This window comes from Geosmithia morbida (assembly GCF_012550715.1).
Source record: "Geosmithia morbida isolate 1262 chromosome Unknown scaffold_9, whole genome shotgun sequence".
Taxonomy (NCBI): domain Eukaryota; kingdom Fungi; phylum Ascomycota; class Sordariomycetes; order Hypocreales; family Bionectriaceae; genus Geosmithia; species Geosmithia morbida.
In genome coordinates, this window is record NW_023336196.1 from 930221 (window position 1) to 948822 (window position 18602).

At 53.1% G+C, this 18602-nt stretch overlaps 5 protein-coding genes across 5 annotated transcripts; 2 read left to right on the top strand and 3 right to left on the bottom strand.

Annotated features, from left to right (window-relative positions):
• Positions 1–429: 429 nt before the first annotated feature.
• On the top strand, positions 430–2151 carry GMORB2_7804 (Major Facilitator Superfamily; the record flags this gene model as incomplete). The annotated part of the gene is made up of 3 exons (XM_035469769.1): positions 430–536; positions 642–769; positions 860–2151. The coding sequence occupies 3 exons, from the start codon at positions 430–432 to the stop codon at positions 2149–2151; spliced, it is 1527 nt and encodes a 508-aa protein (XP_035320863.1).
• An 898-nt stretch (positions 2152–3049) lies between these two features.
• Positions 3050–4131, bottom strand: GMORB2_7805 (Aldo/keto reductase, related to diketogulonate reductase; the record flags this gene model as incomplete). The annotated part of the gene is made up of 4 exons (XM_035469770.1): positions 3050–3071; positions 3146–3513; positions 3579–4019; positions 4090–4131. 4 exons carry the CDS (start codon positions 4129–4131, stop codon positions 3050–3052), a joined length of 873 nt encoding a protein of 290 aa, XP_035320864.1.
• A 426-nt stretch (positions 4132–4557) lies between these two features.
• On the bottom strand, positions 4558–6715 carry GMORB2_7806 (uncharacterized protein; the record flags this gene model as incomplete). The annotated part of the gene is made up of 3 exons (XM_035469771.1): positions 4558–5213; positions 5276–5562; positions 5628–6715. The coding sequence occupies 3 exons, from the start codon at positions 6713–6715 to the stop codon at positions 4558–4560; spliced, it is 2031 nt and encodes a 676-aa protein (XP_035320865.1).
• A 2425-nt stretch (positions 6716–9140) lies between these two features.
• GMORB2_7807 (Rtf2 RING-finger) lies at positions 9141–9965 on the bottom strand (the record flags this gene model as incomplete). The annotated part of the gene is made up of 1 exon (XM_035469772.1): positions 9141–9965. The coding sequence occupies one exon, from the start codon at positions 9963–9965 to the stop codon at positions 9141–9143; it is 825 nt and encodes a 274-aa protein (XP_035320866.1).
• A 611-nt stretch (positions 9966–10576) lies between these two features.
• Positions 10577–18208, top strand: GMORB2_7808 (serine/threonine-protein kinase mTOR; the record flags this gene model as incomplete). Its single annotated transcript, XM_035469773.1, has 5 exons — positions 10577–10644; positions 10710–10777; positions 10840–13061; positions 13131–17639; positions 17723–18208. The coding sequence occupies 5 exons, from the start codon at positions 10577–10579 to the stop codon at positions 18206–18208; spliced, it is 7353 nt and encodes a 2450-aa protein (XP_035320867.1).
• Positions 18209–18602: the final 394 nt, after the last annotated feature.

The following is an 18602-nucleotide window of genomic DNA, read 5'->3' on the forward strand; positions in this document are numbered from 1 at the left end:
GAACCCCTGTGCCCTGGATTGATCCACCGCCACTTGCAGGGCAACGACAGCCGTTGCGTGCGTTTCTCTTTAGCGCTTCCAGTACGTGTGTGTGTGGTGCCAGCCTACCAGGGGTCGCCGGCTTCGGGGAGACTGTCCTGTTTTTTCTCTCACTTATTTTGCTGCTCATTGCCCCGTCTCGGAGGCTTGCGTATTCGTATGAGCAACGGACGGTGTAGCTCCACCACGTAATACGACCACACAGCTCTTTTTCGATTTTTCTCTTTCTTCTCTTTTCTCACTGTTTCACCTAGGGCTCGCACTTTTCTTCCTTTCCTAATCTTTTCAAACAATATTCATTACCCCTCTTTTACCTTGCTCTCCTGCTTTTGCATTCCTCCTTTTCTTGTCCTTCACGAAGCGAGCTGGTACTCGTGACCACTACTCACAATGGGCCTCGATGAAGTCAACGACAACGTCAATGACAAGGTTGTGTCTTCTGATAACTCGTCCCTCGACAATGCCATCGCAGAGACGGGCCAGGTGGCTACCGACAAGTGAGTGACTCCCAACCGACAACATGAACTCGTCAATGAACAAGGCTGGCCGTGATCTTTCACTCGAACCACGACTAACCACCTAACCACCGCCGCCACCACCAGATATGGCCACTCGCTCATTGCCTTTGACCCGGCTGCCGAGAGGAGACTGCGCACAAAGATTGACCTCATGATCGTACCTACCGTCGCGATCCTGTACTTGTTCTGCTTCATCGATCGCGCGAATATCGGTAAGATTGAAAACACAAGCCCCACCAGTTCACTTACCCGAGGAATTAAAATGTATGCCGGCTAATCGCTTGCCGTTTTATGTGGATCAGGAAACGCCAAGATTGCTGGCATGGATGACGATCTCGGCATGTCGGGATATGACTACAACGCCGTTATTTCCATCTTTTATGTATCTTACATCCTCTTGGAGATCCCCTCGAATCTGTGCTGCAAGTGGATGGGACCCGGGTGGTTCATTCCCCTGATCAGCTTCCTCTTCGGTGTCACGTCTCTGGCCACCGCCTGGGTCCGCACCACGTCCCAGATGTCGGCTGTTCGTTTCCTGTTGGGCATCTTCGAGGCTGGCATGATGCCTGGAATAGCCTACTACATGTCTCGCTGGTATCGGAGATCCGAGCTCGCCTTCCGCCTATCGCTCTACATTGTCATGTCGCCCCTGGCCGGTGCCTTTGGTGGCCTGCTGGCCTCGGCCATCCTGTCCCTCGACCACTTTGGTGGCCTGCACTCATGGCGCATGATTTTTGCCGTCGAGGGCATCGTCACTGCTGGCCTCGGTATCATGAGCTTCTTCACCCTGACCGACCGTCCTGAGACGGCGCGCTGGCTCACCCCCGAGGAGAAGAGACTGGCTGTTACCCGCGTCAAGTCGGAGCGTGTCGGCACCTCGGTCGTCCTTGACAAGATTGATAAGGTCAAGCTGTTCCGTGGCATAATGTGCCCCGTCACGCTGAGCACCTCGCTCATCTTCTTGCTCAACAACGTCACCGTCCAGGGTCTGGCCTTCTTTTTGCCTACCATTGTTAGCAGCATCTACGCCAACGCTTCGACCATCCACCTACAGCTGCACACGGTCCCCCCTTACATAGTGGGAGCCTTCTTCACTGTCTTCTTCCCCTTGCTCAGCTGGCGTCTGAACCACCGTCAGATCTTCTTCGTCCTGTCCGCCCCCATGATCATGGTCGGCTACTGCATGTTCCTTGGCTCAGAGAACCAGAGCATCCGCTACGGTGCCACCTTCCTCATCGCTTCGTCGGCCTTCTGCATGGGCTCCCTAACAAACGCCCAGGTCTCGGCCAACGTCGTCAGCGATACGGCTCGCAGCGCTGCCATCGGCACAAACGTCATGTTTGGCAACATTGGCGGGCTCATCAGCTGCTGGGCCTTTTTGCCCACAGATGCTCCCAACTACCACATAGGTAACGGTCTCAACCTCGCCACCTCGGGATCCATCCTCATCCTGAGCTCCCTGACTCTTCTCTGGATGAATAAGGACAACATAAAGCGCAGCCAGCGGGATCTTGACACTGAGCTGGCTGGACTGACCCAGCAACAGATCGAGGATCTGGATTGGAAGCACCCTGGATTCCGTTGGCGTCCCTGATTTCTCTAAGAACATCTGCTTTTATATTTTACACCTTTGTTTCTTACATATCGTCCCTTCCTTATGATATATTATGTCGGTTTTTTAGATACCCGCATTCTCTAGAGGTAAAGCGTTCTACGCGATAAATGTACTCTTATTCTCATTTAAGAGCTTAGGAATTTATCCATCTTGATTGATAGCTCGACTTATGACCCTGAGGGAAAATCCATGTCGATCAACATCTTCCCCTCTGACCTTGAAAACCCTTGTTGATCAATCACTTCACCGTCAGCATCACATGTATACCATTGAAACTAGGACTGTTTCTCTATAAGCAATACCAGCTGAGTTCCCAAACATCTCTACTCCCTCTGTGCGCATCATGCCTACTCTCGACTCACGAGTGGCGATGATGCCGTTGAACTCAGCAGTTGTGGCCTTGAGCCACCCCGCCGCGTGACGAAGTTGAGCTGTCGTGCTCGGGATCAGACGGGCACCGTCTACATGGAAGTGTAGCCAGGCAAGTGAGATGACCAGAGCGGGTTAGGTTGATGAAGGCCATTTGAGTGCTACGAGGAGTATGACAATATACCATGGAAGGATAAGTTATAGACACGCCGCTACGAAGAGGCCCGTCATGCCGGCTCGGGCGATGTGTTGATCAGAGCCTGTACGGTGGGGTGATTGTGTGGTTCATCTTCAGTTATTACGATGCACGGCGTTATGATGATGGTGAAGGGAAATTTCTGTAAAATCATATGATCACAGGAGAAAATGGGGGACGGTAATGAGGGCATCGACTCCCACACTCTGGCAGACATCGACATACGTCATATTCTAGGAAAAGTTCAAGATGCACTTATGATCGCAGGTTCCAAGTTCTTTAAAAATTTTCAACCTTACTAATTCGTCGTATTCAAGCGGCATCAGTAGGGTCCCTGTATAGACACTCGTTAGCAACTGCTTGCGCAGTTGATAGACGGAAATAGAGAAGGAACCAGAAAGAGCGTACCAGTCCGTGACGAGTTTCTCATCCAGTCCATCAAGCACGGCCATATCCTCGGCCGAAATCTCAAACCAGTCAACACTCGCATTCTCAACGAGCCTCTCGCGCTTCGTGCTCTTGGGCAGCGTCACCATGTCGTGCTGCAGGCTCCAGCGGACGAACAGCTGCGCAGGGCTGCACGTGTACTTGCCCGCCAGCTGGACAATGGTCGGGTGGCGCATCCTCATGCCCCTGGCGAGCGGGGCGTAGGCCTCGATGACAATGTTGTTTGCGGCGCACGTCTCTCTGATGGCCGTCTGCGTGTTGAATGGGTGGACTTCAATTTGGTTGATGACGGGTTTGATACGTGGGTTGGAGGCGACAAGTTCGTTGATCTAGGTACACACAGACAAGAGTCAGTAATGAGAAAAAATTGGAAAGGGGGGGTGGAGGGACATACATGCTTGACACCGTAATTGCTCACACCACCCATCCTAATCTCCCCCGCGTCAATGGAATCCTCGACAGCCCTCCAGCTCTCGAGACGAGCGTGCCGCCCTCCGTAGGGACTGTGCAGAAGGAAGAGGTCGATATATCCTAGACCACACACGTCCACGGATCGCCTGATCGACCGGCGCACGGAGTCGTACGAGTCGCTGTTACTCGCCAGCTTGGATGTGTAGAAGATATCCTGCCGCGTGAGGCCCGTCGTGTTGTTAGCGCTGCTGGAGAGGAACTTGGTGATCGCCCCGCCCGCCTCGGCCTCATTGTCGTACATCTGCGCGCAGTCGAATGCGCGGTATCCCACTGATAGGGCCCACGGGATGGCTCTCTTGGCTTCCACCCCCGACATCATGTAGAGACCCAGTTGGACTTGGGGGATTGCAAGCCCGTTGGGGAGCTGCGCGCCATACAAATCGTCGTCAATCTCAATCATCAGTCAAGTCATCTGCAGACAGCGGAATACTTACCGTCACTCGAGACGCTAGGAGCGGCGGAGTAGATGGAGCCATGGTGCTATTCTTTCTAGTAATGTGCGAGATGTATTGAGTACATGTATACTCTTGATACTTGATGTTTCTGTCAAGATGCTCGAGTGGGGCCCGGAGAGCTCGAGGGCGGGGTGATAGCATCATGGACCGCGGCGGCATATTATTACTATTCAACGTCAGGCCAACGCCAGGCCAACGCCATAACAAGATCAAGAAGAATTTTAAAATAGTGAACCAAGATGCAACAATACCTAGCTTGCGTAGATATGTGTGATAATGTTACATCTATACACGAGAAACAAAAAACATAAAATCCAAAGGCTTGCCCAACATGAAAAATAAGTGATACACGTAATTCAACAGGTACAACCAATGCCGCACAAGAGACACCTCATCAAATGTCTACCCCTCAAAATTAATGTTTCCCTTCGCTCTATACCACCCCCATCAAAGAAATCCGGAGAAATCAGGTCCTGGAAACCCTGATGCGTTGGGGTGCACGTTATAAAATTCACTCGGCCACTCATGTCCATGTGGCACCCTCATGTCTGTAGTGGGATCGACAGTGAAGTCGTGTATCGGGTAGGCATATCCTGAAGCAGCCCAGGCCTGGACATCGTCGACTGGGGCTAGGGTCCCTGTGCTCGCAGTCATTGAAGAAGTTGGTGTCGACCTCACTACGGGGGTAGGAGGCATAGATATCACTGGTACGAGACTCGGGTATGAAGACCTGTTTAGCGACTGAGCAGACCCCCTGTTGCTTCCGGCAACACTGCCGCTTTCCTCAGATAGCTCGTCGGTGATGACAACTCCAGAATCTGGACGGGGGGCCAGCTCCTTGGATACTCGCTGCCGTGGAAGCGAATTCATCGCTGTTGACGGCTGTTCGCCAGCACGCTTGCTGCTCCGGTTGGCATATGGCTTGCTCTGGGCCTCAAAGACGCATTGGTCTACCGACTCCACGAAGCATTGGTGGAACTTCGTCGCCAATGTCTCCAAAGTTGCCGGGTTGGACATGCTGCCTATGAGCGATGAGTGGAGGGAGGCAAAGGCTGATAGGTACGATTTTGAAAGCTCGAAATGTTCGATGATAGGCGTGAAGTCTGCCAATACTGTTAGCAAGAAGGCTTTGTCTTGAAGGGTTCGGCTCTATGGGGAGCCTTACGGTGTGTGGGCACGTCGTGATCATTATCGTCAGGGAACACAATGTTCCACACCTCTCTCCACTGCACCTCGACAGATGTCCCGCTAGCTCTCTTGCGGCTTAGGAGTTTAACTGATGTGGAAGCATCGATACCAGACTCGGCATCGTGATCGGCAATCTCGCACATTTGGTCCCGGGGCAGACGCTGGTGCTCTCGCAGCTCCTTTCGCGTCGCAAAATCACGGTTGCACCGGCCACATACGAACGCTGAAGGGTCATCTCTCTTGTGCTGTTTGACAATGTGTTGTCTGCATCAAACTATCATGAGCAAATATCCTCGGAACGGAAGCAGAAAAAACATGGGGGAACATACCGAAGCTCTGCAAATTTGGGAAAATATGTCATGGCGCACGAGTGATGGTCCCTCACATTGAACCGCGAGGGGTTCCTCTTCCTGTAGGGGCAGCTCAATCGCAGGTTCTCCTCATCCTTGGGGCTGGGGCGCTGTCTCTTGGCGGGCACTGCTGCTTTCTCATCTTCATCGCTGCACTCATCATCATCATCTCCTGGCTCGCCACTGCCACCACCTCCAGCCTGCTTCTTTCGCTTACCACTGCCGCGGAAGTTGCCGTCACCAGCAGGCGTCCCTGTATTGATAACTGAGTTTGTAGACGTGGGCCTATTGTTTGATGCCTGTGTTCCAGGCGATGACTGCCAAATCATGGGGCCAAGGTCACGGACAAACTTGCCCGCAAGCTCATGCGCCCCGGCTGGCGCACTCGCCAGATCGAGTCCATATGAGAGCTGGAGGGCAAAGTCCAGGACTGCCTCTGCGTCCTCGTCCACGGAATCGTTTGATTGTATAGACTGTGTCTCTGATATATCGTCCCGCATGGGCAACGGGGTTTCAGGTGTTGGGATGATTTCAACTGGTTCGTTGTCGCTATGTTCCATTGGTGCTGACTTTTCTCTGTCCCGTGCCCAAACGCCAATATCTCCCAGAACCAACTGTTCTGAACCGACCGCGCTCGCCTTGTTATAAGGATAGGGGTATCGCATGTAGGAGAATTCGTCTTCTTCGTTTACGAGTGTGGAGCAAGTCGCACTGGAAGGATTATGGCGATGCATGCTCCTGCGCTTAGGCGGTGACACGAGAGGTTCCGGCGACTCGGTCACGAATCCAGAGCTGACAGGACTGGTCATGTTCGGAAACGATAGAGTCGTCGCCGAGTCTGTGAAGCTGCTTGTAGTTTTCATCGATGATTCCGTAGGCGAGCGAAGGCGACTGTGGCCTTGAACCATGAGAGGGCATGGCTTGACCATATCTGGCCGACTAAAGCCTTCCTGGAACCCAGAGAGCTTATGATTGAGCTCCTGAGTCGGGGTATCGGGACTCTTGCGCATGCGCAGCGGCAAGGCACTCATCGGTGCGAATGAGGCCGCCTCATGGTTGGGCGCCATCGTGGGCCTAAGTCTGTTGCGAAGCCTTGTCGCAAGTCGAATTCAATATCGAAGGTGGAGTCGCAGGATTCTCCTGTAAATATTTTGATTGTTGTAAACTCCAGAAAAGACCGTCGCGTCCGGCTGCCAATCCGACATGTTCATAGAGTAAATGGGAACAAGGAGAAGAGGGGGGGGGAGGGGGGGATGTCATTCAATACAGGCACCGGTAACGAACGCTCTTCATCAGCTCAGCTCATGCACGCCCCCCACGCCTTTCCACTTAGATACGGAGTGACAGCAGTATGCAGGACATAGGGGGCAGGCGTTTCTCCAGGCTGACAGGGCCTCTCTCCCCTCCCCTTGTTGACTCCCACCTCGTCTGGCGCATGTGCTTGCCTATCGTTGCACAGGACGGATTGAATCAGAAGTGGTGTGTGTTGCTGCTGATTCGTTCATGACAGCCGCATCTGCATTGTTGATGGCGTGTGGCCCGCAACGGCATCAGACACACAGCCCTACAGTTCCCATATTGAGCCATATTGAATGACCAGAACAGGCCTGTCGTTGATCGTCGGTAATCTTCGAAGTATCACTATTACTCTGTGTACTGATCAATTGCCGAACTCGACTCGTCCAAAAGGTGCAACTCGCGACTCCGGGCTCATGTTTCAGGTTGCAGGATTCGGATGACCCAAATAATCTACGAGTCTGGACCGCCGGGGTTTTGATGGTGGGGCATCATGGTAAGGATTACGAGAACGTTCCCTCTGACAGCGATCAACGGCCGGGGAAGTAGGTTCGACGGGGTTCATCGCTACGACGTAAGGGTGCATATCTAGTTGGCATCTGCTGTGATGTTAAGCGACTGTAATTATGTTAGTAGAATGCAATCAAATATGTATAAAAAACCATGAAGTAAAAAAAAAAGGGGAAGGTGCCCCCCCCAGGTCTTGCCCCGCTCGCATAGTAACTTAATTAGTTTTGATACAATGGTCAATGTCCTTTTGTTTGTATGTAGCACTGCATGTTTTGTTTGGTTTTCTATTTTTGATACGGGAGTATCACAAAAAGTCTCAGTCACGGTCCTGATATAAAAACAGAGAAGTATCTGCCGATCGAAAAAAATCGTCAAGTTCGTGCTTGAAAACGTGAGAAAAATGGACGAACAGGGAATCGAACCCTGGACCTTTCCCAAGTGGAGATCGAGAGATCTAACGATGCTAAGGGAAAATTATACCACTAAACCATTCGCCCAATGATGAATGAAGAGGGAGGAACTCCAGATATGAGTGAATCCTGTATCTAGCAATTGCATTGGTCCGTTCATGTACAGCAGGATCGATGTGGCGGTTGCCTTCAGTGACACAAGGACATGGAGCGGTGCCCGCGCAATTTTTTCTCTTCTACTCCAATGACAGCCTACAAAGTCTAGCCCCAGTTCCGAAATTGAGACTGCGTTCGCTCTTTGGCAATGGGCTGCGGCAAGAAGCGACTGTACGTTGCGCTTTACCCCAGTAGGGTGTCGAATAACGAGGAGAGAAGGTAAAGTAGCTGGGGCACGCTCGTGCAGACATCAAAAGGGAATCTGACAGCGAGCCCATCGTTCTCAAAGGTATTACTAGGGCTTTGTTATCGGCCAAAAAGTCGAAAAGGAGTCTACTTTGGCTGGGATGAAGTACCACGCAAAGAATCGTCCGATAACCGGTTGGATATACGAAGAAGCTGCCCTGCCAAACATACAAAACTCCGGCAATCTCCTGGCTCGCCTCCTGATCGGCAATATCCAAGACGAGAAGCGGCTTGTTGAAGTGTCCCGCACGGCGCCCCTCATCCAAGGCCGACGCGAATGGAACTGTCGACCCTGGGTCGCAGGAGTGCTGGAGGGGATTGCAAAAGATGGCAAAGCAGTTGGGACTTCGGTGCTGGACCGGACCGTGATTGAGCAGAAGGGTCGTGACTACGTAGGCAAAAAGATGGCGGCTGGACGGTATGCAACAATGGAACGCCTTGAATCATCGCTGAGGCTGATATATGATATGCTTCGGAATCAAGAGATTTTTTGCTTAGCTCGGCCACTGATATTGTATGCTATTTATTGTTCGTACGTTATGGCTGCAAGGGTATATCTATCCAGACACGTTCTTGCGCGCTTATTTGAGGCGGGTGTGGCAGTAAGCCGGTTCTAGAATGGCATGAATAGGCAAACCGGCCCAGGGCTTGATGGCGTGGTTTTTAATGATTCTGGAGGTGGAATCTGTGCCGAAGGCAAAATCCCGATGCACGCCGACGGGGCTGCCTTGAGACCGTATATTGTAATATGGAACCGAGAGTCTTTGTTGGCATCAGGAGGCCCGTTGGAAGCAGTGGGTGGCCTCTTCTAGCCATCGATGAGGTCCACAACTTGTGTGGTCGCCAGAAATGCAGGCATTCTACATCGGGACGTTCAGGTCTTTGCAGATTCACCGTGCCTGTGAGCCGGCTCAGAAGCCAACTTACGCCGCTTGTTTTTTTCTTCTTGCTCTGCAAGCACCTTGGCAGTCAGAGACGCTGCCAGGGGGTTGTTGATGTTACCCTGGTTCCGCGAGTCATTCTTCTTGCTCGTACTGTTTGGCCCAGTTTGCTTCTGTCTGAGGCCGTCACCTTCCCCATCGGCCTTGTCATCATTCGCCTTTCGCTTCTTCTTCTTCTCAGACTTGTCTTTCTTCAATGTGTGCGTGAGGCCAGCGGCACGCAGAGTGTCCCTCCTCTTTACCAGACGATCGACCTCTTCTCGTTTCGTCGGTAAAATGTCAATGACGTTATCGCTAGTAAAGGGCTCGGCACACTCAGGGCAAGCCGTGTCCGAAATTTCCTTGATGGCAACCTCGGCAAAAACGTGACCACAAGGAATGAGGTACACGGCCTTGGTCGAAGGGCCCATCTCCTTCATGGAAATGGGACAAACCCACTTGTCGCTGTTCTTAGAGAACTTGAGCTTGGCCACATCGCGTAGCGAGCGGATGCCCACCGATTGGGGCGTGGCGGCAGTTGTCTCAGGGTCGTCCGAGGGCACAAGGCCGTTGAGTACGTATTCGTAGCTGTACAGACGGCCGCGCCAGTCAGAAACGACGGACTCTAGATCGATGGGGTCGCCGCTGAGGGCGCAGTGCTCCCAAGCATGGCCGAGCGATTCGAGTACCGTAGCCTTGAGCTCCGAGATAGTCGGAGCGCGGGCGGCGTCCTTGACAAGCTCTCGGCGCGTAGGAATGGAACCGCCATCATTGCCCATGACTATTGAAACGGAAGTGGGACTGTGAGTCTGTTGGGCGGGTGGTCCTCGTTGATATGTGAGCTTGTGTAATGACAGATACGACGTAGGTTCATACACCGTATTATCACTGTTGATAACGGCTACAGCAAAAACTTGGGGTTGGTGATAGAAACAATTTGTACAGACTGCGGGTTTATTTATTATGTAAACATGTATTTCTTTTTGACCCTCTTCTCAGCCTCATGATGGGGTCCATTGCACATCATGTGATTGGCCAACTCACATTTCCTAACCTAGCGGCGCAGCTTGCACCTTATGGGTTCTGGGCGACAACCAAACCAAAAGCATCAGGTGATCTTGATCACGTCCCTCTCTTCCCAACTTGAATCTGCCTTTTTCAAAGACGGCGGCTTAGTACATCTATTTACTCTCACCTTGGGGCTGTACTATTCCTCATCGTTTATGCTACGACTCCGTTCTGTGTCGCCCGCGAAGTCTCTTCACGCCAACTTGCCAGCTCTCCATTGCGGCGACGATTCAAACCCAACATCCGCGACGACGAGAGGCGAAGCTATATATATAGCACATGACGTACTGATTCATAGGAGAAGAGCGCCCGTAAGGGGACGATGGCGCACCCACAGCAGCAGATCGCCTTGGAGCGACTGGAGATTATAACGCGCGGATTACGCTCCCGGTTCGTGTTCGCCCCCTCCTCCCGCCTCTGGGAGCCCATCAGTCGACATACTAACAATGCTCCAGGTCTGGCGATGATTCTCGCAAGAGATCCGCGCTTCAAATGCGCGAGCTCGTGGCTGTATGCCATCGAGGTGAGATACAGGCAGTGCAGTCCGATTGCCCCCTCACCTAGTATTGACTTCCGTTGCTACAGACATGAACGCCGAGCAGTTCATCACATTCTACAATGCCGTCAACAACAGAATCACGCAGCTCATTACCCACGGAAACGACTCTTTCGAACGATTGGGCGGAATTTATGCTCTCGATGCCTTGGCCGACTTTGACGGTGTCGACATAGCTGCCAAATATACGCGCTTCACACAAAACCTCAAAACAATATTGCGGGGGAAAGACATCAACCCTATGCAGCCCGCAGCCATTGCACTCGGAAAGCTCTGCCGCCCCGGAGGCTCCATGATTTCCGAACTTGTAGACTCCGAGGTCAATACTGCCTTCGAATGGCTCCAGAACGACCGAGTCGAAGAACGACGATACAGCGCCGTGCTCGTCCTACGTGAACTTGCCCGCAATGCCCCTACCCTCATGTACCAGTATATACCCACGATTTTTGACTGGATATGGGTCGGCCTCCGGGATCCAAGGCAGCTCATTCGCGTTACATCTGCAGAGACTGTCAGTGCTGCCTTCAAGATCATCCGCGAGCGAGATCAGGAAATGAAAGAGATATGGATGAACAAAATATACAACGAAGCGAGACAGAGCCTCAGATATGGAACTGTCGAATCCATCCACGGCTCATTGCTTGTCTTTAAGGAGCTTTTGGAGCAGGGCGCCATGTTCATGCAAGAGCATTATCAGCAGACCTGTGACATTGTCTTCAAGCACAAAGATCACCGGGACCCAACTATTCGCAAGACCGTCGTTATTCTCATCCCCGACCTGGCCAGTTACTCCCCCACTGAATTTGCTCACTCTTGGCTCCATAAGTTCATGGTGTACCTCTCCGGCATGCTGAAGAAGGACAAGGAGCGTAACGACGCCTTCTTGGCCATTGGTAACATTGCCAACTCAGTTAAGAGCGCCATTGCACCGTATCTTGACGGGGTCCTCATCTATGTTCGCGAGGGCCTGAGCGTCCAATCGCGGAAGAGAGGCACTGTCGATCCAGTTTTTGATTGTATCAGCCGCTTGGCTGTTGCTGTCGGCCAAACGCTCAGCAAGTACATGGAGGCGCTGCTCGATCCTATCTTTGCATGTGACCTAACGCCAAAGCTCACCCAAGCCCTGGTTGACATGGCCTGGTACATTCCACCCGTCAAGCCGACAATCCAAGAACGACTGCTGGATATGCTGAGCATTGTCTTGTGCGGCGAGCCCTTCAAGCCCCTTGGAGCCCCCCAGCCCAACACGTTGAATTCGGTCCCCATCATTGCCAAGGACCCTAAGGACCCCCAGGTGTACGAGCACCGGAAGGCCGAGGTCAAGCTGGCGCTTAACACTCTCGGCAGCTTCGACTTTTCCGGACATGTGCTCAACGAGTTTGTGCGTGATGTAGCTATCAAGTACGTCGAAGACGAGGACGCCGAGATAAGGGAGGCAGCAGCTCTTACTTGCTGCCAACTCTACGTGCGAGATCCGATTGTCAACCAGACAAGCTACCACGCTCTCCAGGTTGTTGGTGATGTCATAGAGAGGCTCTTGACTGTTGGTGTGTCTGATCCCGACCCTAACATTCGACGCACTGTACTTGCTGCCCTGGATGAGCGCTTTGATCGACACCTCGCTAAGGCCGAAAATATTCGCGTCCTCTTCTTTGCGCTCAACGACGAAATCTTCTCCATCCGGGAAGTCTCAATCAGCATTATTGGACGTCTGGCTCGCTACAACCCAGCCTACGTCATCCCTTCTCTTCGCAAGACGCTTATTCAGATGCTCACCGAGCTTGAGTTTTCCGATGTTGCCCGCAACAAGGAGGAGAGCGCCAAGCTTCTCAGGCTTCTCGTACAAAATGCGCAGGCCCTCATTAAGCCCTACGTGGATCCTATGATTTCGGTGCTTCTGCCAAAGGCGAGCGACCCCAACCCAACAGTTGCTGCTACCATTCTCGAAGCTATCGGTGAACTGGCCACTGTCGGTGGTGAGGACATGCTCCAGTACAAGGATCGCCTCATGCCAATCATCATTGATGCCTTGCAAGACCAGAGCTCCAACACCAAAAGGGAGGCTGCTCTCCATGCACTTGGCCAACTCGCAAGCAACTCGGGCTACGTTATTGAGCCGTACCTCGAGTATCCTCAGCTCCTAGAGCTTCTCCAGAGTATCGTTCGTACTGAGGGTCATGTTATCCCTCTGAGGCAAGCAACGATCAAGTTGATGGGTATTCTGGGTGCCTTAGACCCCTACAAGCATCAGGTTTGTCTCACTTGGCCCTTTGCTGCGTTACATTGTTCTAACCCTTTTTTTTCTTTCGCTGTATAGCAGGTCGAGGAGCGAAGCCCTGATAACCAAAAACGAGCCGACTCTAGCCCCATCACGGATATCTCCCTGATGATGACGGGCTTAACCCCTTCCAACAAGGAGTACTACCCAACAGTGGCTATAAATGCTCTGCTTCAGATACTCAAGGACCAGTCCCTCGTACAGCATCACGCTGCTGTCGTCGAAGCAATCATGAACATTTTCAGGACATTGGGCCTCGAATGTGTGTCGTTCCTCGACCGCATTGTGCCCGCCTTCCTCATGGTTATCCGGTCAGCAAGCGCCACCCGAACCGAGTCCTACTTCAACCAGCTCGCGACATTGGTTGGTATTGTCCGCCAACACATCAGGAACTACCTGCCCGACATTGTTGAGGTGATTCAGGAGTACTGGGCCTCTTCGACCTCGATGCAGGCCACCATACTCCTGTTGATAGAATCTATCTCTCGGTCGTTGGAAGGAGAGTTCAAGATCTATCTGGCTGGCCTACTCCCGCTCATGCTAGGAGCCTTAGAGAAAGACGTCACAGCTAAGAGGTCGACGTCCGACCGAATCCTGCACGCTTTCCTTGTCTTTGGTGCCAGTGCTGAGGAGTACATGCATCTGATCATTCCGGTCATCGTCAGGACTTTTGAGAAGCAAGGGCAGCCAACCTTTATGCGAAGGTCAGCGATTGACGCGATTGGCAAGATTTCTCGGCAGGTCAATCTCAATGACTTCGCCGCCAAGATCATTCACCCCTTGACACGTGTTCTCGACGTCGGCGATGCATCCCTCCGACTTGCCGCCCTGGACACTCTATGTGCGCTTATCCAACAACTTGGCAGGGACTATCTCCACTTCATGGGTACCGTCAACAAGGTCCTCAGCCAACACCAAATTCAGCACCAGAACTATGATCTTCTTGTTACCAAGCTGCAGAAGGGCGAGGTTCTTCCGCAAGATCTCAGTTCCGAGTCTCGATTCGCCGATGGCGTGGATGAGCCAGCCCTCGCTGATTTGCAAGGAAAGAAGCTTGAGATGAACGCCATCCATCTCAAGACGGCGTGGGATACCCGCGGCAAGTCAACCAAGGAGGATTGGCAAGAGTGGCTCCGCCGTTTCAGTATCACATTATTAACCGAGTCCCCCAACCACGCTCTGCGGGCATGTGCATCCCTGGCGAGCGTTTACCTCCCTTTGGCTCGCGATCTCTTCAACTCTGCCTTTGTATCCTGCTGGAGCGAGCTTTACGAGCAGTTTCAAGAAGAGCTGATCCAAAACATTGAGAGTGCCATTAAGTCTGAGAACGTCCCCCCTGATCTACTTGGACTGCTGTTGAACCTGGCCGAATTCATGGAGCACGACGACAAGGCTCTGCCCATTGATATCCGCGTTCTTGGCAGGGAGGCTGCACGATGCCACGCCTATGCCAAGGCGCTCCACTACAAGGAGCTTGAGTTCCTCCAAGACCAGAGCAGTGGCGCGGTGGAGGCGCTGATCGTCATCAACAACCAGCTGCAGCAGTCTGACGCGGCTATTGGTATCCTTCGCAAGGCCCAGCTCTACAAGGAGGGTATTCAGCTACGAGAGACTTGGTTTGAGAAGCTGGAGCGCTGGGAAGAAGCCCTCGCTTTCTATACGAAGCGCGAAGCCGAAATTCCCGAAGACAAGCCAACCCCTCTTGAGATAGTCATGGGCAAAATGCGCTGTCTGCACGCCCTTGGCGAGTGGGATGCACTGGCAGACCTGACGAGTACGACCTGGGCCAACTCAGCGGATGAGGTGCAGCGCAAAATTGCGCCTCTAGCCACAGCCGCAGCCTGGGGTCTGGGCAAGTGGGACACCATGGACACGTACCTCTCGTCGCTTAAGCGTCAGTCGCCTGATCGTGCCTTCTTCGGTGCCATCCTCGCTGTGCACAGGAACCAGTTCCGGAAGGCTGTTGCGTGCGTGGAACAGGCTCGCGAGGGGCTGGATACCGAGCTGAGCGCCCTCGTCAGCGAATCCTACAACCGCGCCTACGAAGTCGTAGTCCGCGTTCAGATGCTTGCCGAGCTGGAGGAGCTCATCGTCTACAAGCAGTGCGATGCCAAGAAGCAGGCGACGATGCGCAAGACATGGGAGACGCGCCTCAAGGGCTGCCAGCGCAACGTTGAAGTTTGGCACCGCATGCTTCGTCTGCGCGCTCTGGTCATTTCCCCTACCGAAAACATGCATATGTGGATCAAGTTTGCGAATCTGTGCCGCAAGTCAGGGCGTGTTGGTCTGGCCGAGAAGTCACTCAAGCAGCTGATCGGCACTGACAAGAGCCTGGAAACTATCATTCCGTACTGGGAGGAGACGCAGCCATTGGTGCCGCAGCAGCAGCCGCAGCCGCAGCCTCAGCTTCGCAATATCCCCGCTCAGGTCATCTACGCCGTTCTCAAGTACGAGTGGGAGATTGGCCAGCAGCCAGGTCACCGCACGTCCGGTACTGCGGAAAAGACACTCTACTGTCTGCGCAAGTTTACCAACGACTCGGCCCATCGCCTGGATGTGGCTAAGGCCCACCTCACAGCCCAGACAGGGAGTGACATTGCTTTCTCTAATGACTACGGGTTCCCAGACTATGTGGACCCAGCTATCATGAACCCACGCGCCCACAAGGCTCTCCACGACCAGACAGTCCTCCTGGCCAAGTGCTATCTGCGCCAGGGCGAGTGGCTGGTGAGCCTGAACAGCGAGGACTGGCAGGAGACACATCTGGATGATGTTCTCAGCTCGTACTCGCAAGCCACCAAGTTCAACCCCAGATGGTACAAGGCGTGGCACGCATGGGCCCTGGCCAACTTTGAGATTGTGCAGCAGCTTTCGGCTAAGAACGAAGGCCACCTGTCTCGGGCGGACCAGAGCCTCGTCATCGATCATGTTGTGCCGGCGATCCAGGGCTTCTTCAAGTCGATCGCTCTCTCTGCAGGCAGTTCACTCCAAGACACACTTCGACTGCTGACGCTTTGGTTCGCGCATGGTGGTAGCCCTGAGGTGACTACAGCTGTGACCGAGGGGTTTGCCAATGTCACGGTGGATACGTGGCTCGAAGTTATCCCGCAACTCATTGCTCGCATCAATCAGCCTAACAGGCGGGTGCAGAACACTGTGCATGGGCTCCTTGCCGACGTGGGCCGGGCTCATCCCCAGGCCCTGGTCTATCCCCTCACTGTGGCGATGAAGTCGTGGAAGAACACGCGCCGGTCTCGATCGGCTGCTCAAATCATGGACAGCATGCGCCAACACAGCGCCAATCTCGTCGCACAAGCGGAGTTGGTCAGTCATGAGTTGATCCGCGTGGCCGTTCTGTGGCACGAATTATGGCATGAGGGCCTAGAGGAGGCATCACGCCTATATTTTGGTGATAAGAACATTGAAGGAATGTTTGCGACGCTGGAACCTCTCCACGAACTGTTAGAGCGCGGCCCCGAGACACTACGGGAGATATCGTTTGATCAGGCCTTTGGCCGAGATCTTAAGGAGGCTCACGAGTGGTGCCAGCAGTATAGGAGAAGCGGCGATGTCAATGACCTCAACCAAGCCTGGGACTTGTACTACCAGGTTTTCCGCAGAATTTCTCGACAGCTGCCCCAGGTCACGTCGCTCGAACTCACTTACTGCTCGCCTAAGCTGCTCAGTGCCAAAGACCTTGATCTCGCAGTCCCCGGCACGTACCGTAGCGGACAGCCCATTGTTAGTATCACGTCGTTTGATTCGACCTTTACCGTCATCAACTCGAAGCAGCGGCCCAGGAAGTTCACCTCCCACGGCAGCGATGGTGTGGCTTACGCCTTCCTGCTCAAGGGGCACGAGGATATCCGACAGGATGAGCGTGTCATGCAGCTGTTTGGCCTTTGCAACACGCTTCTTTCCAACGACACTGAGTGCTTCAAGCGACACCTCAACATTCAGCGGTTCCCGGCCATTCCGCTGTCGCAGAACTCGGGTCTGCTCGGCTGGGTGCCTAACAGCGACACTCTCCATGTACTCATCCGCGAATACCGTGAGAGCCGCAAAATCCTCCTCAACATCGAGCATCGCATCATGCTGCAAATGGCTCCTGACTATGACAACCTGACGCTGATGCAAAAGGTAGAGGTCTTTGGCTACGCGCTCGACAACACTACGGGCCAGGATCTCTACCGTGTCCTGTGGCTCAAGTCCAAGTCGTCGGAGGCCTGGCTTGAGCGTCGCACGAACTACACGCGCTCGCTGGGTGTCATGTCCATGGTAGGATATATTCTTGGTCTAGGTGACCGCCACCCATCTAACCTCATGTTGGACCGCATCACTGGCAAGATTGTGCACATTGATTTCGGTGACTGCTTCGAAGTGGCCATGAAGCGCGAGAAGTACCCGGAGCGTGTTCCATTCCGTCTGACGCGCATGTTGACGTACGCCATGGAAGTCAGCAACATTGAGGGCAGCTTCCGTATTACATGCGAGCAGGTCATGCGCGTTCTGAGGGAGAACAAGGAGAGTATCATGGCGGTTCTTGAAGCTGTTAGTTTCCTTCTCTCTTTCTCGTTCTAGTCGCCCTCATCTCCCTCTTTAACAAGGCATAAACTAACGACCTGTCATTTTAGTTCATCCACGATCCTCTTCTCACGTGGCGCCTAACCAACGCCGCATCGCCAACGGGTCCCAACTTCCGGTCAGAGCGGGAAGATGCCTTGGTGGGGCCGACTGCAGGTGCCAACGGTGCAGCGGGCGGCAGGCGCCACTCCGTGCTGGAGGGGGACATCGCCCCCTCGGAGCTCATTGCCTCCAATGGCGACTCTAACCTCCCTACCAGCCGTGGACGGGCCCGTACTAACAGCACCACGGCGACGGGCCCCGTGACAGACAGCGGTAGCGTCCTGGGCAATGGTCTGGCCCCCGTGCAGGAGGCCGAATCACAGAACTCGCGGGCCGTTGAGGTTCTCGACCGTGTGCAACAGAAACTCACAGGTCGTGATTTCAAAACCAACGAGGAGCTCGACGTCATTAGCCAGGTCAACAAACTCATCATAGAGGCAACCAAGTTGGAGAATCTATGTCAGCACTACATTGGTTGGTGTAGCTTCTGGTAAATGGCTGTTGTGAGAACTAAGGGGGGGGGTTAATAGTATGTGATAGTCTTGTTGAAGGACGGAGGGGGGCGGGCATTGAACTGGGGTATATATGTTTTGCTGCAGCTGCTCTTTCGGCGTTTGACTATAGAAAGCAGTTTTCTTCTTGTTCCTCCTATTATTATTTTCCTCCATCCTCATCTTTTGAATAGCGTTTCTTTTTTCCTCTTCCTTTCTGCAGCAAACGAGTTGTAAAGATACAGTCTTGTTTTTGTACGAGTTTGATCGAGAGGAAACATGCCCAGGTTGTGACCATTCAAATTCTTCTAGGAGTGTATTCATTATTTTCTAGACAAAGTGTGACAAAAGTCATGGCATTCCAAAGTGAGGAGGCTAGGGTAAATCAGATTGAATA